General features: G+C 24.5%; 2 protein-coding genes across 2 annotated transcripts; one reads left to right on the top strand and one right to left on the bottom strand.

Annotated features, from left to right (window-relative positions):
• The first annotated feature begins 1,449 nt into the window (after positions 1 to 1,449).
• LOC130947583 (homeobox-leucine zipper protein GLABRA 2-like) lies at positions 1,450 to 16,092 on the top strand. The gene is made up of 11 exons (XM_057876287.1): positions 1,450 to 1,667; positions 2,012 to 2,250; positions 5,418 to 5,535; positions 5,857 to 6,069; positions 6,646 to 7,047; positions 7,426 to 7,527; positions 10,280 to 10,489; positions 11,598 to 11,772; positions 12,391 to 12,662; positions 14,253 to 14,342; positions 15,575 to 16,092. Exons 1-11 carry the CDS (start codon positions 1,599 to 1,601, stop codon positions 15,998 to 16,000), a joined length of 2,316 nt encoding a protein of 771 aa, XP_057732270.1. The 5' UTR covers positions 1,450 to 1,598; the 3' UTR covers positions 16,001 to 16,092.
• Positions 16,093 to 16,731: 639 nt separating this feature from the next.
• LOC130948857 (uncharacterized) lies at positions 16,732 to 17,541 on the bottom strand. The gene is made up of 3 exons (XM_057877732.1): positions 17,180 to 17,541; positions 17,034 to 17,077; positions 16,732 to 16,805 (listed from the first exon to the last, which is right to left on the bottom strand). Exons 1-3 carry the CDS (start codon positions 17,500 to 17,502, stop codon positions 16,732 to 16,734), a joined length of 441 nt encoding a protein of 146 aa, XP_057733715.1. The 5' UTR covers positions 17,503 to 17,541.
• Positions 17,542 to 17,705: the final 164 nt, after the last annotated feature.

The raw sequence follows: 17,705 nt of genomic DNA, 5'->3' as shown, positions 1-17,705 counted from the left end.
TGTATAACTAATTTTTTTTCTCCTTATCAAAGGTTAAAAATAAAAAATTAAACCAATTTATATTAGTCAAATAATTAACTTATTTATCTATTTAAACTTTAAATAAGTGTCGAAAACTCAAATTTTATTTTGTATGCAATAACTTATTTAACGATCAACCTTTAAATGAAATTTAAATTCGTAACGGATTAATCCTCCTTAATTAAACAAAAATCCTAAACTTGGATGTGGAAGAGATTTTATCATTAATAAATTGGAGACTCAGCTGCTGTCATATAATAACATGATTATTTAATTAATTATGGACATGATTTTTTAATATAAAGTTAACACTTATATAGAAAACTACGTTTCTAAAATTCTTGTTGGGTCTTTTTCTCGAATTATGAAATGGATTCTTTCTAATTGTCAATCTTATTCCTACCAATATTATTATTTATTGTGGTATAATTAATTTATCTTTTCAAATCATTTAATAATAAATGATATTGCACCATTAATAAAAATATCTCACTCTTATAATAAATATTTTATAAATGGTATCAAAATAAATGAAAACTAATCTGATAACACCATGAATAGTTCCTTTATTAATAAAAAATGAAATTAATGTTAAATGTTACATATTAAGGATAATACATATAGCTGTCTTAATATTAGTGTTTTTATTTATAATATATTTTAATTTCATTAAACGAAAGTGTTCAGAAGTTTAAGGTAAGGGTAAAATATACTTTAAAAATTTATTAGAAATATAAAAAATACTTGAGTGAATAATTATTTGGATTCGATCATTTTTTTTTGAAGGACTATGAAATCTGTAATAAAAAAAATGCACATTTCAATTTTTGATATTTAATTTCGTGACATTGGTTAATCGTTTGTTAATAATTTTTTTTTAAATATGTTTATGCGACACATTTATTACTAATATATATTTCATTCAATTGTTATAAATAAAAATAAGTTAAAAATCACTCATATTTTTTAGTTTTACACAATAAATTTAAATAATATATTTAAAAAAGAAAAAAAATTTAAACAGTCTTGATAATTATCCTAAAAAATAACGAAATTTTTAAAATTTTTTTTATCAATTTTAGTTAACTTTTAACGAATAAATCAACAGTTTAATATGTCATATAGATTTATTTCGTTAATGCAGAGAAAAAATATTGACAAAAAATAATCAGTCTCATAAAAAAAATCAATGGCCAAAAAAATATTTTTTATTAAAAATTTTGTTGTCTTTTAAAATAATTATAAAAAATTATTTAAGATTTTTTTTTTCAAAATACTTTACCTTCTACATACATACATTATCAAAATAAAAAAAAAATAAAGTTGAAAAATAAAATAAAGATAAAAAACAAGATAGCGAGTTCCCCTCTTTTGTTTTTATATTCTTAAATATTGAGCAGTAGTCCTTACGTCTCTCAAGAGTCTCAACTCTCAACCCTTTTTCACTCTCTTAACTCTTTCTTTCTCTCTCTCTCTCTATGAAGAAGACACCAACCTCTCCCACCATTTTTGCTTCTTAGAAAATCATCAAATTAAACGTTATTGAGTGTGTGTGTGTGTGTTATTCTTCGTAGCTAATGGGAATGGACATGTCTTCAAACACCAATAAGGACTTGTTCTCCTCTCCAACTCTCTCCCTCACCCTTGTAAGTACAATAATAACATATCTTATATAATATATAATATAACTCCCTCTAGAATCACTACTAGCTACTATAACATATACTATAACATAGTTAACTAGATATATATGAATCTATTTAATTAATCCAATAATACATATATATGATCTTCTTTGCAACAAATTATTAGACCTACTCTCTTTCACATATGCGTGTATGCATATATAAGTAATTAATTAATAATAAAAAAACTATTTTCTAATTTAAAGATTTTGAATTTGATTTTGATTTTAGTAGCTATAATTGATTATTTATGATTAAATTAAGAGAGTTGATTCTTGTTTTTTTTTTTTTTAATGGTATTGAAGGCTGGGATTTTTAATAACCAAGTAGAGGAAGTAGGGGATGAGGGAAGTAGAGAGTGTTCAAGGAAAGAGGACACCACCACCACCACCACCGTTGATGTAAGCAGCGAGAATTCTGGGCCGTTGAGATCAAGATCAGAGGATGATGATGAGGATGGTGGTGACGACGATGGGAGCAAGAAGAAGAAGAAAAGAAGGAAGTATCATAGGCACACCGCGGAGCAGATCAGAGAAATGGAAGCGTACGTAAATAATGTTTTCAATTTTTTTTTTTTTTTTGCTTTTCTAGTTTCACAATAAATGATAAAATTTTCGCCCATACTTGCTTAGGTATTATAATTGATGCTCTTAATTATTATAATAACAAGTGAAAAAAAATTAAAAAAATTGCTTAGCTTGTACCTACAACACAGGCGGAGGATTGCGACAGCCATTTACGTAATCACCGTTAAATAAAAAGATTACGGCAGTTCGATCTGTGATTTTTTTGATCGGCACATTATATATTTCTACTATTGATAACTATTTTAATATGGATTTTATATTAAATTCTATGACCAGTAATACTAATAGCAGTGGTTAATGATAAAATCTAAAAAAAAATAATTTTTAAAAATATTAAATATATATATAAAAAATTAATAACTAAATCAGATATTATATATTTGTGTATAAATATATATTATTTAATTTATTTTTAATATATTTTATATTTTAATATATATTCTATACTTAATAATTAATATACTAATATATTTTTTTTGTGTATACTTACATGGTTATTAATTTTTTTACCAAAGAAAAGTACTACTAAGAAATATATAATTTAAAATGTTTCGCCCAATGATGTAATTATATTTTCTTTAGTAGTTACTTTTGTTGTTAACTATATATAATTAAATGTATACGTAAAAATGTTTATAATAATAAATAATGTATTAAAATTAAATTTAAAATATATTTTTCATTGTCTATATATATTCCTTTTACTAAGTTGTAATATTTTTGTATTAGAATTTAATTTTCATATATTAATAGTATAAATATTTATATAATTTTTTATTAGATTTATGTATTTAATTAATTTTTTAAGTAATAAATTTAAAAATTAATTATTTTGGCTAATATAATAATACACAATTAATTATTTATGTAAGAATTTTTATATTGGGAATGCATAAAAAATTAAATTCTTATATTACGTAGAATATGTTTTTTTTTTAATTAATTAGCATGGTCCTTCATACATTTACATAGACATGTCATTTTTCAATTTACAAATGTACTGTCACCACCCCAGTAGTAAAGAATCAAGTAATAATAATAGTTAACTTTTACTTATATATATAATGCGAATTTTTGTTATAAATGAGATGAAAGTCACATATAATTATCTTAATGTGAATTTGATAATTAAAATTTATTAAATAATAATTTAATTAAATATATTAAATTATTTAATAATTTATAATTAATAACATCACATAAAAATAATTGTACATATATGTTTATCTATAAACAATCTAATATTAAAATATCAAGATTTCACCTAATTAAAGACAATTTGGTTTTAAGAAGTGTACTATAATAAAAGAGCAAGCTAAGCTACCGATCTTGCTATATAACCTATGGGACAGAATAATTAAAATTCAATAAATTTGATATATAAAATATATAGGTGATTACTATAATATCTATAAAATAATATCTAACTTGTTAAAAGAACTTAAAAATTAATATTTAATTTAAAAAATATAAAAATATATATTTTTTAAATATTTAAAATTTATATAAAAAATAAATTAAACAAAAATTAACACTAAATAATAGTCTACTGTCTAATTCACCTGCAAAATATTACAACCGCTAGCTCTTTATTGATTTGCTCTCTATATAAGAATTTCATTTTCATTTGTGTATATATATATATTTATGTTTGCATTTGGTATGAGTAGTGGGGACAATAACAGTGAATCATGGTTGCAAATAACAAGCATTATTGCTGTTTTCTTACACTTTTATTCTTTTTAGGGTGTATTGGATCTTTATTTGTTAGAAAAGAGCAACATGCAATTCTAATTAATTAACCAAGACGACAAAGATTCAAACTTTACATATTTTAATTTATGAATATGCGGCATGTTGGGTGTTAACTAATTTATAATTACGTACGTATAGTATTAATTTGTGGTTATTATTATGGATGAATTAATTAATTAATTATTTCATAGTTTCTTGGCAAGTCAAAGATAGAGTAGTAGTTTGCTATGATGAGAAGAGTTTGCCATATATGAGGGTCATAATAAAAGGAAGATCAATGATTAAAAGCTAAAGCTTACTAGCTTAAAAATTTTAACAGCTTTTGCTTTTTAGATTTGCTACTCTATGTATTTGTCATCATAATTATGTCAATATATATATAACCTTTAATTTCCTTTTGAAAGCCAAACCCTTTCTTTCAATCTATGTGTTGGTAATAATCAAAGATATATTGTTGAGACACATTCAGTAAGAAATCAGGTCAAAAATTAACGAAAATGTTTGGTAATAAAAAAAATTTTGTCAAAATCAGTCGAGTTGGAATTTATTTTATACAGTATTTATTAATGAAAAAGTTTAGGGGACCATCAGTTTTGTTGAATTTTGGTCAGCATATAATCAGCGAGAAATGTGAGTCATTGGATAAAATCTCACATCAATCTCACACCATTAAATTATCATTAATGGCTATTTGCTGGCTATCAATTACAAAAATTGCTGGCCCCTAGCATTGCTCTTTATTAATTACTATAACAATTAATGAATACTAATTAAATAAAGCAAGTTCTAAGTTTTTTTTGTCTCTCTAATATTATCGTTAAAAAATTTGAATTTGGATCCTGTTTATATTCCAATTTCCAAGTAGATTATCAATATCAATTTTACCTTAGATTTTTTTCAAAAATAAAATAAAAATGTGAACCAGTGATTATAAGGCTATTTTAATTTAGATATAAAAAATTATTATTTTCTGACTTTGTTAAAATAAAACAAATTATGTTTTTATCATTATTTCTTAATTTCACATGCATTGTTTTCGCATGCAGGGACTACAAAATTTGGTTCGTACTCTAATTTTGCAGTAATTGGACTACCAATGAAATTGAAAAATAATTCCTTTTGTTTTTACATACAACCATAAATGAGTAAAAGTGAAATAATTTTTTCATTTAAATAACAACGTGAAAATATAAAACAAGTACTACTTTTTCTCTAAGGGCCTTTTAATTTTTCTAGTTTGTGTCATTACTTCAATAGATGCATACAAATATGTATATGTACGAATTATTATTGAAGCTTGATGATATATAGATAATTAAATCAGCTAATAATTAAAAAGCTGAGATGAGTATTTATTACTATTAATTAGGGTTTTCAAAGAATCTCCCCATCCAGATGAAAGCCAAAGGAAACAACTCAGCAAGCAATTAGGCCTTGCTCCAAGTCAAGTCAAGTTTTGGTTCCAAAATCGTCGAACCCAAATCAAGGTACCTAATTAATTGTATATTAATTTTGTTTAATTCATATGTTTATCGTTAGATATAACTATTCATGAATTTTTATTAAAAAATTTGATTTTAATATATTGTTAGTGTAAAATTATTTTACACATGTATCTAATTATATATAATTTTATTTTAGTAAAAATAATTACTTTTTACTTTAATCGTGTCCATAGATGCAGTATAAATGATTTTTCAAGAGAACAATAATTGTGATCGCAAGATTCTGTTTTATTGAAATTATTTTAACTAATTCATTATAATTATTAAGTCGTCATGCAAATTTTTTTTCTTCAATTTGGCCAGGCAATACAAGAGCGACATGAAAGTTCGTTGTTGAAGAAAGAAATAGAGAAATTAACGGAGGAAAATAAGGCCATGAGAGAGGCCATAAGCAAATCTTGTTGCCCTAACTGTGGCATGGCCATGGCCACCACTTCTACTATCACTGATGATAGCTCCACCATCTCCATTGAAGAACAACAACTTCGTTTAGAAAATGCCAAACTCAAAGCTGAGGTATTTATATATATATATATATATATATATATATAACTATCAACTTTTTTGTGAAATGAATGAAAAAATTAGGGTTATTAGGTATATATATACCCTACATATGTATGTTCATATAATATTTTGATGGCAAATTTTGTGGTATCTATAATTTTGGTTTCGAAATTATCGAATTTGTTTTTTATGGTAAGTTTTAAATATTAAAAAATTATTTATTTTTATATTTTTTAATTTAAATATTAATTTTTATCTATTTTTTAGTAAATAAGATAAGTATATATAGGCACCATAACATGCACCATATTTTAACTCTATTTGATGAAAACTTGCATTGCATGCAGTTATATATCTTCGTGTGGAGTTGATAATCGAGAATATAATAACTTAGTCAAATTTATCAAATAATTTAATGATTTTCAATTATCAATTTCACATAAAAATAAATGTATTTGATTCTTCGCGGCCACTCCATTTTTATCAATACATCTATGTCTATTATTATTGTTTAGTATGCAAATTTTGTATACATGTGTGAAATTATATAATATTTCAATAATCTTTTTGAATTCTTATATACAGGTAGAGAAGCTACGAGAAGTTTCAGGGAAATACCCATCAGATGGAACAATAATGTACCCTTCATGTTCTACGAGCCATGAGCAAGTAGATAATAATAGAAGAAGCTCATCAATGGATTTTTACAATGGAATTTTTGGGGTTGAAAAATCAAGGATAATGGAGATAGTGAACCAAGCAATAGAGGAACTCATAAAGATGGCTACTATTGGAGAACCTTTATGGGTTCGTAGTGTTGAAACTGGTAGAGAAATACTCAACTATGATGAATATGAGAAGGTTTTTGAGGTTCACAATAATTCAAGAATTATTGGAAGAAGGTCAAACATGTCCATTGAAGCATCAAGAGAAAATGGAATTGTTTTTATGGACCTATCAAGTCTTGTCCAAAGTTTTCTAGATGTGGTAAGTATATATATTATACTATTAGTCAAATATTATTCGAAGTTGAAAACTCAGTTGCAGTCGACTTTACGTGAAGTTGATAGCTGAGAGTCGTTAGATGATTTGACTGATTTGACTAAATTTTCATCTAACTGCTTTCACCTATTAATTTCACGTGAAGTCGACTGCACCTGAGTTTCCACCTTATTTGAGTTATTATTCATATATATTATTACTTTAAAAATAATGAATGATTGAGCCAACTACTTTTGTTAATTATTAGTTGAATACTTAAAATGTTTTTTTTTTTTTAAAAACCTAACATAATATGCACAAATTAAATTATTCATTTTTTAATATGTATGTATTTTTTTTTTTTTTACATTATTGTTCTTGCAGAATCAATGGAAGGAGATGTTTCCATGCTTAATATCAAAGGCTGCAAATGTTGATGTTATATGCAATGGAGAAGGATCTAATAGCAATGGTGTTGTTCAACTGGTAAACATAATAACTACTTCTGATAATAATAATAATCTTATATATTAAAGGAGACGCTTCAATAAAGATGCTTAAAACGTCTTTTTTTTAAAGATGTTTATTATTAACTAAAATTTAATATATATAATTGATTAACTATATTATTTTTGTCAAAATTAGATCATACAAATTAATTTGGTCAAAAAATCAATAAATTAAGTCTTAAACCGAATTAAATTAATATTCTTTTTTATAGAAAATGACTATAATAACTTTATTATAGAAAATTACTAAAATATTTTTATTATATATTTTTTAATTTTAAAAATCTAAAATTCTAACCCGACACAAAAAAAAGGTTAAAATTTAGGATTTTTAAAAAATATATATATAAGAATATTTTAGTTATTTTTTATAATAAAAATATTGTAATTATTTTGTATAAAAAAATATTAATTTAGACCAATTCAAAATATAGTTTATCGATTTTTTAGCCAAATCAATTTATTTGATCTAGTTTTGATAAAAAATAACATAGTTTAATCAATTATATATATTAAAGTTTAATTACTTAAAAATATCTTTAAAAAAAAAAAACATTTTAAACGTATTTATCTAAGTGGCTCCTATATATTAAAATCAAATAATCTTCATTATTTATGAATCAGAAATTAAACTAGTTGAATTGTTAAGTTGTATTTGAAAAAGAAATTGAAACCAAAAATAGAAACGAAAAGATAAAAACTGAAAAAAAAAATATTAAATAAATAATTGTATTATGTTTAGTATAAAGTGTATAAGAGTAAATTATATATTTCATATTTTGATGAAAAAGAAAATATAAAATTAGATTTAAAATTTAAAAAATTGAAAATAAATATTACTAAAATGTTAATTTATATCTCTAAAAAAGTTTAATATTATATGTCTTTACTTTTTAAAAGTATTTAAAAGTATTGAAGATAACTAAAATTTTATATTTTAAAATAAAAATTTTAATTTTAGCTATCAAATCTTAATTTGAAGTTCCAAACACTACCTTACAGGTTAGAAATTTTTGCCATAGGTGGTCCAACGACCACGAGTCCGCGAGGAACACGAGAAAAAGATGGATCTTCCTTTTTAAATATAATAAAGTACTCTAGATTCTACTATATATGATTAGTAGTTAACTTTTTGCAAAAAAAAAAACTTAAAAAATTATATTTTAGATAGATTACTTTAAAAAAATATATATATCAATAAAATTTTTTTAATAAAAAATATAGATAAGTTAATTAAAATTAAATTTATAAAAATTTATTTAAAAATAATATATTCATATTTATTATTGTAAAAGACTTAAAAAATTTTTTAAAAGATAATCTTTTTAAAATATAAATCTTTAAAAAATTTATTTGTCACTTCCCTTTTTTCTTTTTCCATATATATATATATATATATATATATATATATATATATTTAATTAAATAATTAGTTGATCATTGAAATTATTAAATACATCATAATAAAATAATTAAATTTATAACAATATTGTTTAATTATCAAATATATATTTTTATATGCCATAACTGATTGGGAGAGAGAGAGAGAGTTGAATTTCTAATGAATAATAAATAAGGTTGCATGCATTATTAAACATTTTGGGAAATGTAAGTGGTGATAATCTTTTAAGTATGGCTTTAAAAGATAGGCTTTATATTATGATCAGCATCTCATAAAGTATTGATGAGGACCCAAAAAGCTTAAAAAGAACAAATGCAAAAGATCGAACATCATTCTTGGCACTTTCCTTCCATTTCCCCATATCCGATCCAACATAACATGCTGGAATCTCTCCATCTCCATCTCTTTATCTCTTCATTTATTATCATTTGATTTCCAAAGGCATATATATAGTGAGAGCGGAAATATTATTAAATTTGGATGCTGAAAAAATGTCCTATTATTACAAATGATAATGATAGAGAGACAGAAAAAAAATAATATGAATTTATTTTATTTAGTATTTATTAATTATTATAATATAATAATTAATGAATATTAAATAAGATAAATTTTGACTAATTTTTTATTAAATATTTTTTAATTAAAAAATACTTTATAATATTATGAATAATACTATAAAATCAATATAACTTATTAATTTTAGTCAATAGTTAGTTAGTAATATTTTAAAATATAAACTAAAAATACGATACTAAATTGTTAGACTAAAGTCTAAATATATTGGACTACTAACTAAAATATCGACAAATATAAATTAAAATTGATGACTCTTTTGAGTTTTAAATTATATTGAAATAAATTTAAAATTTAATTTAATTGAATAGTCAATTTTTTCTGTCAATATGAACCCAAAATTTTTAAATTATTTTTTATTTTAAATCTTAAATCTTAATTTTTTTTAAAAAGTCAGAGTTTAAAAATAAGTTTATAATAAAAATTGATTAATATTTATTAATTAAAAATTAGTTTTACACACTTACTTTTTACAACACTATTCGTTAAATATATAACTATTCATGCATTTAAATAAAAAAAAGTAGATTTATAACAATATTGGTTAAATATAATATTTTAAAGATAGTATTTAATAAAATGGCAAGAAGTAATTGTGTTGAGAATTCAGCAAAACTTGCTGAAGTATTTTTTTTTCATCAAATTAAGTTAAGAGTAGTTTTTATGATACTACATAGCTAGAAATATGAAAAATCTATTGATCTTTAATATATAATAATATAATAAATTAATTATATGCATGGGTTTGAAGATGTTTGCTGAGTTGCAAATGCTGACACCAATGGTGGCAACAAGAGAAGTGTATTTCGTGAGATGCTGCAGAAAGTTAAGTGATGAAAAGTGGGGAATTGTTGATGTTTCCATAGACAAAGTAGAAGACAACATCGATGCTTCCCTTCTTAAATGCAGAAAACGCCCTTCTGGTTGCATTATTGAAGATAAGTCCCATGGTCATTGCAAGGTACCTAATTATTATTCTATCACATAACTTAGGAAACAAATATTATTGTCACTTTTATTTTAATAATATATATAAATTCTTTTTTATAAATATGATATTATTAAGTCACAATATAAACTGAATTCTATATATCAATTTTATATTCCATATAATTAAAACCACTTTCTATCTTTAGTTTATGTATGTATTCTGTATTCATATTTTAAACTAAATATTTGTTTCAAATTGGATATAGTACGTATGCCATGACATCAATTTTAAATTGTCATAGTCATGATTCACGCACAAGAATATATATAACTTTTATGTTACTAAGAATGTAAAAGAATTTTATATAAATAATTAATAATGTATTATAAAAAAACTATCAATTTTAAATTAATTATTTAAAAAATTATGTAAATACATAAATATGATTAGATGGTCGTGTAAAATTATTTATAATAAAATTAAGGTTTAATTATTCTACTGGTCTCTATAGTTTCGTGAAATTTTTAATTATGTCCTTAACTTTTTTTCTTTTTAATTGAGTCTCTTCACTAATTTTTTTTTCAATTAAGTCATTTTTAGTAGTAATTGGCTTAATTTTATAGGGACCGAATTAAAAAAAAAAAGAATTGGTATAGGGACCTAAATAAAAGGAAAAAAAATATAGGAACCTAATTAAAAAAATTGGTGCAAGGACTCAATTAAAAGGAAAAAAAGTATAGGGACATAATTGAAAATTTCGCAAAACTATAGGGACCAATAGAGTAATTAAACCTAAAATTAAACTCATATATAAGTGAGGGGCTATATGCTACGTGTACACTAAAATTAGTCACTAAAATCAGCCACCAGTATAAAATACATGTTGGAATATAAATACATATTAAAAATAAATTAAACTACATAATATATTTATACATTGGTGGTGACTGATTTTAATGGCTGATTTTGGTGTACAAATAATATTTTTGATAAGGGAAAGATAGTTTTTATTAGGATCTCCATGACCTTAGCTTTAACATGTATAAAACATAGTTTTCATACTTATTATAATTCGTAAAAACCCTAATGGGATTTAAATTCAGGTAAATAAGCAGATTGTTGTTAATTTTGGAATTAGGTAAGTTGGGTGGAACACTGGGAATGCGAGAAAAGCAGTGTCCACAGAATGTATAGAAGCATTGTGAATAACGGTACAGCGTTTGGGGCAAGGCACTGGATATCAACACTGCAGCTTCAATGTCAACGTCTTGTTTTCTTCATGGCAACTAATGTTCCCATCAAAGATTCAACTGGTCAGTAGTTTGTAATAATAATAAGGATCAATAATTTTCTTTATTAGTTTTATTATATTTCTACTCATGAATTATATTAATTTTTATAGATTAATAGTGAAATTAGTTCTCGAAAATTTATTGGTTTTTTTCGAATTTGTTTATGAGAGATTTTATCAATCAAATTGATTTGTTAAAGATTATAAGTTAATCATTTTTGTATTTTCATCACTCCATGATAATTTTCGTCAACGATTAATGATATAAAATGTTAACTGACAACATACACGACACCTAATATGTCTAATTAGATGTTGAACAAATATGTTTATGAAAATTTATCAATTTAATCGATAAATTATATTGGGGTTAGAGTTTATGTAATTGAAAAGATAGACTAAACTGATAGAATTTTATAAACATATTTGGTTATCACGTGTGTTCAATTAGATACGTCAAGAATTATGTATGTTATCAATTAATATTTTACATCATCAATCATTTACAAAAATTATTAATGGAACGACGGAATAACAAAAATAATTAATTTATAATTTTTAAAAGGCTAATTCGATCTATTGATAAAATTTTCCACCAAACTTGACCGTAGCATTTACAATTTGATGATGATATTGTTAGGTGTTGCCACATCAGCTGGAAGAAAGAGCATATTGAAGTTAGGAGAAAGAATGAGATGGAGTTTTTGCCATGCAATTGGAGCCTCAAGCTTCCATACATGGACAAAGGTGACAAGTAAAAATGGAGAAGACATTAGGATCAGTTCTAGGAAGAACTTGAATGATCCTGGTCAACCTCTTGGTGTCATCCTATCAGCTGTTTCTTCTGTGTGGCTTCCTCTCCCTCCAAATGTTCTTTTTCATTTCTTGAGGGATGAAAATCATAGGTCTCAGGTACAAATTTTTCATAATGCATGTTCTTATATTGGAGTTTAGAATGTAACTACTTTATCTTATTTTGAGTTATTAGAATAGGTAGAGTAATTTAATAAGTGAAGTCAAGATTAAAAGTGAGTTAACTACTTTTTAATATTACTATTTTTTTTTGAAAAAAAGAAAATTAATATTTTATAGGATCAAACTTAAAAGAATAAAAATAGAGGTAAAAAGTTTGTATCTATATATAAAAATTGACTAGTTGAACAAATTATTGTTGTGTGTACCTCACAATAATTTAAGATCATAAATGCAATGAAAATGAGAGAAAACTATATATATATGACTCACAAAATTGACATGTTAAATGATAAATGTAAGAATTTCTTAGCATAGATAAGAGGGTAAATTATTTCACACAAGTGGTGGGTCCATTATAACTTGTGCCTCCTAGAGACACAAATGATAGCCACTGGTAGTTCCTAAATAGTCTTTAATTACAGGCTGTTTAAATGAATTCAGTCCTTATGTTGGTATCAAAATTTTACTATCATTTCAACTCTTATGAAAATTGAATTATTGCGTTTTGATTGTTAATTAAAGGTATATATAATCATTCATATATTTTTTTATTATTTAAGTTTTTTAAAAAAATAATATCATAATATAATATTAAAATTTTTATAACTTAAAAATTTAGGATTTAATTTTATTAAATTTTAAAATAAAAAGAAATTAGCATAAAATAAATTAAAAAATATATAAATTTAAATAAATCCAAAATTTTATTTGAGAAGGCATATTAAAAATATAATTATTTATATATATCTTTCGGTGACATGAAAAATCTATTACACTAAGAATATCCTCACTCAAAATGCAATATACCAAAAGTGTCATTCAATATGTAATTTTGTGTGGTTTCTTTGTTTGAATTTACAAATACAAAATATTGAGACAAAAATATGAAAATACAAAATTATGTTTAACAAATAAAATATAAATACAGACATTATATCATCATAAGACTTTAAATTAATCGCTAATAAGTTATAATTCAAATGGCATAATCTTTTCATATTCATTTAAGAAGTTATAGGTTCAAGGCTCTTTATCTTTGATAAAAAAAAAGATATTAAACTAGTCTATTTTATATTTTTTAAAAATACTAATAAAATGCACAAGAGACTCGAACTCGCAACTTCTTAATTAAGTATAGAGAGACTATGTCATTTAAACTATAACTCATTGGCATTTTTCTTATACTTAGTTTATTATATATCACCAAATAAAATATATTATTACTAAATTTTATAGTTCTATTATTTGTATCTTATATATATTCTCGATATCCTATCTTATAAACAGCTTGCTCCTCTATCGACTACCATCGCAACCTCATCATCGTTACAAAACTGAACTTCTCCTTTTCCAAAATGAAGAATTATTATGCGTACTCAGAATTGATTTTGATTCATTTGCATCCAACAAAAAAAATCCAAAGAGGGTGTTACGTTAGCTAGCCAAGTTGGTGATGAATTATATAGCAATTGGACCATTGAGTTTCTATTATTGTCTGTGTCTATAATTATTTTTGTTTGCATACAGTGGGATATCATGGTCACTGGTGGGTCATCGGTGCAGTCCATAGCAACATTAGCCAAAGGTCAAGATCGGGGCAATGCTGTAAATATCCATGTGAGTTGTTATTATAATAAGCTTCCTTTTATTTTGTGGAGAAAATATAACACACTGAATTAGTTGAGTTGAATTCCAAATGCATTATTTAAAGAGAAAGTATAAGGAGTCAATGGCCTAAGGGTATAATGTGTACAATGAAGGTCTAGGAAGTATTAAAGATATGATCATTAGTGTTACATTGTCCTGTCAAGTTCGTTTTTGGGATGAGTGGGTTCATGACATGGTATTGTACACATTGTACGCTTAAGCCATTGGCTCCCTAGCACTACCCTTATTTAAAACATGCATGTTTCTTAGATTTAAGAAATTCTTAGATATCGTGTGTGTGTATATTGAAAATAGGATCCATTTAGTTTGCATTTGTATTTTTAGTATAGTTTTTTAAGAATTTTATGTCAAAAATATAAGATAAAAATAAAAAATAATATTTTATGTTTTTACTTTTTTTTTTCAGGAGATAAAAATAGAAAATAAAATTTTTATTATTTTTATTGTTTTTTTGTACAAATTCTAAAAAATAAAAAATATTAAAAATAAAAATACGGATCAAATACACTCTAATTGTTTATTCTTCCAAACACAATTTTATTGTAGCCATTTTTAAGGGTTTTGCGCCAATTTCAAACTGCTGTTATATTTATCTTTTATTATGTTAATATTGAAAAGGTTGATTTAGTTTATTGAAACTTTAAAAGGTAGGTACTGTTATTTTTATGTAAAAATAATAAATGAGAATCGTTAAATAAACTAACATGTTTGATCAAATTGTCATTTGATGATTTTTAACAATTATTTATATCTTTACATGAAGAGAATCTTAAGTGAATAATCAAATAATTTTAGAAATATTTCTGATTAATTATACTTTCTTGATATAATTACCACAAAAATAATAATATATTTGGCTAATTTTACAATAAAAAAATTATATAATTAAAATTAGCTATTAAAATTAGTCATTATCTATTTGTATATAATTATATATATTGTAATTAATTTATAATATATACTTTATATTTTAACATATATTTGACGTTAATGACTAATTTTAATATGCATTTATCACGATTGTTTTACTATAGATATAATTATAAATTTATAATCCATCATGTTAGATAACTTAGAACTTTTATCTTAGAAAAAGTTGTCCATCCTTATTAGCTTTAAGTATAAAATTTTCTCCTTCCTTATTGATTGTTATTATTATACATGCTTCTCATAATTTGCAGGAGATTACATCAAAAGAAAACATCAAGTGGTGGATATTACAAGATAGCTCCACAAATGCTTATGAATCAATGGTGGTATATGCTCCTGTGGACATTCCTAGCATGAAGAATGTGATGAATGGATGTGATTCAACCAACATTCCAATATTACCATCAGGGTTCTCAATTCTCCCTGATGGGGTTGATTCAAGGCCATTGATTACTTCAACTACTATGATGCAACAACAACAACAAGAAGAAAATATGAATACTGAAGAAGGAGGAGGGTCTTTGTTAACAATGGCATTCCAAGTAATTACTAATAATAATAGTAATGGTTCTCCATCATCAGCAAAATTGACTTTGGAGTCTGTGGAATCAGTCAAGAGTTTAGTTTCTTGTACATTAAGGAATATCAAATCATGTTTACAATGTGAAGAAGATTGATAGTGAACATGTAAGATTATTAATTAGATAAATGGTCTTTTTCATTAGCTGCTATATCCATAGAGTATGAAATTTATGTCATATGATTTTAAATTTAATTTAATGATAGAGAAATTATTTATTGATTTAATGTTGGAGATAAGAATGATTACACATAATACTTTTCTACTAGTGTGAAGATCCGTGCAAATGCACGAGATTAAAGTTTAGTTAATATTTTGAAAAATAAAATTATTCAATATACTCAATATATTTTAAAAAAAACTCTCATATCTAATATTAATATTATAATTTTAAAAAAATAACCATACTAATCTAATTCTTAATACAAGAGAAGAAAAAAAAAATAGTCAAACACTTCATATTCATTAATAACAACTATTCATACCATATAGCAAAAAATTACATAGATTAAATAATAAGTTCACATACTATACATATTTTAAATTTTAGAACATAAAAAACCTAGATTCCAAAATGTAATACATATCCAAAAGTAACACCAGAAAGTTTCAAACCACCTAAATAATTACTTTTCCATTAATAAAAAAACAAAATATGTCCAACATATAGTTCAAAATATGTGTCACACAAAGTAATACATAGGAGGCCTTTTTTTATAAGCTCTAAGATTTTTGAATCAACAACTCTATCTGGCGGTTAGGTAGGGAGTCCAGCTTCAAGGTAATCTTGTCCCCTTCCTTTAAATTGTATACTTTACAACATTCTTTCTATTCAACCCCAAACTTCCATTCTCCATCTCTTCCTCCACTTCTCAGTAGATGAAAAAAGAATATATTCTTGCCTACACTGGAAGGTGGACAAGTGATCTTTCAAATCGAACAATCTCCAAAGAGTTTAAGATATGCAGCAAATTTCTAGGCCAGATACTGCAATGAATGATTTATAGTTAGGATAAAAGAGAGTATTTTTCTATATAATGAATAACAGATATAGAACCAATATTTAATAAGTTTGAAAAAAAAGAAATAACTCTTTTAAGATTAACTTGCCAGTCTAGATTGACTCAAACCTGAATTTATGATGGTCTTCTGATAATAAGCATTTGGAGTGTATCTGATTCAAGATATTTCAACTTGTTAGTCACCACATTAAAAGATATCTATATGTACCACGATATTAAAATGTAAAACATAAAAAAATTGCATTTAGCATTACCCGTTGTCAGACAATTCTGTTGTTTCATTACTTTTTTCGCTGACCTTCGTTGATGAATTCGTTGCTCGAGACAAATATATGGGATTATGAGGATCATCCCCTTCCAGTGTATCATTTTCATCATCATTTTCATCACCGTCTGATGAGAACTCATCATCAAATGGTTCAGACCCAGACAATACCATCACATCAGGTGATGAAGGCTCATCATTCTTGTTATATTTTATGCGAAACACTCTATATATGTTATTAAGTATTTCTTGGTCCGTACGGTCAGTCATATAAGAGTTACGATCGGGGTGAATCTGAATCGGTTGGTTCATGTGATTCCATAGTGAAATAAAAAAGATTCTGAAACTGACATATCTGAATTGCACAGTTGTCCCTCTATTGACAAAATAGAAAACTCTAATTTGTTCAAAGGAGCTGTCAGTTATAACCAGATGATCATTGTTTCCTTTCAGCTGTAGTACCAAGCAATTATCGAGCTCATCAATCACATAGAAGGTAAACCCTGATTTTGTTT

This window comes from Arachis stenosperma, chromosome 9, assembly GCF_014773155.1.
Source record: "Arachis stenosperma cultivar V10309 chromosome 9, arast.V10309.gnm1.PFL2, whole genome shotgun sequence".
In the NCBI taxonomy this organism is placed as follows: Eukaryota; Viridiplantae; Streptophyta; class Magnoliopsida; order Fabales; family Fabaceae; genus Arachis; species Arachis stenosperma.
Note: the sequence above shows the minus strand (reverse complement) of the source record. Positions and strands in the feature narration are given on the sequence as shown.

Coding starts and splice junctions, on each gene's coding strand:
- LOC130947583 (XM_057876287.1), top strand. CDS start 1,599: ATGGGAATGGACATGTCTTCAAACACCAATAAGGACTTGTTCTCCTCT. Junction 7,528..10,279: donor GCAATGGTGTTGTTCAACTG/GTAAACATAATA, acceptor ATGGGTTTGAAG/ATGTTTGCTGAGTTGCAAAT. Junction 14,343..15,574: donor GCAATGCTGTAAATATCCAT/GTGAGTTGTTAT, acceptor CATAATTTGCAG/GAGATTACATCAAAAGAAAA.
- LOC130948857 (XM_057877732.1), bottom strand. CDS start 17,502: ATGAACCAACCGATTCAGATTCACCCCGATCGTAACTCTTATATGACT. Junction 17,078..17,179: donor ACAGAATTGTCTGACAACGG/GTAATGCTAAAT, acceptor ATCTTGAATCAG/ATACACTCCAAATGCTTATT. Junction 16,806..17,033: donor GAAGACCATCATAAATTCAG/GTTTGAGTCAAT, acceptor CTTCCAGTGTAG/GCAAGAATATATTCTTTTTT.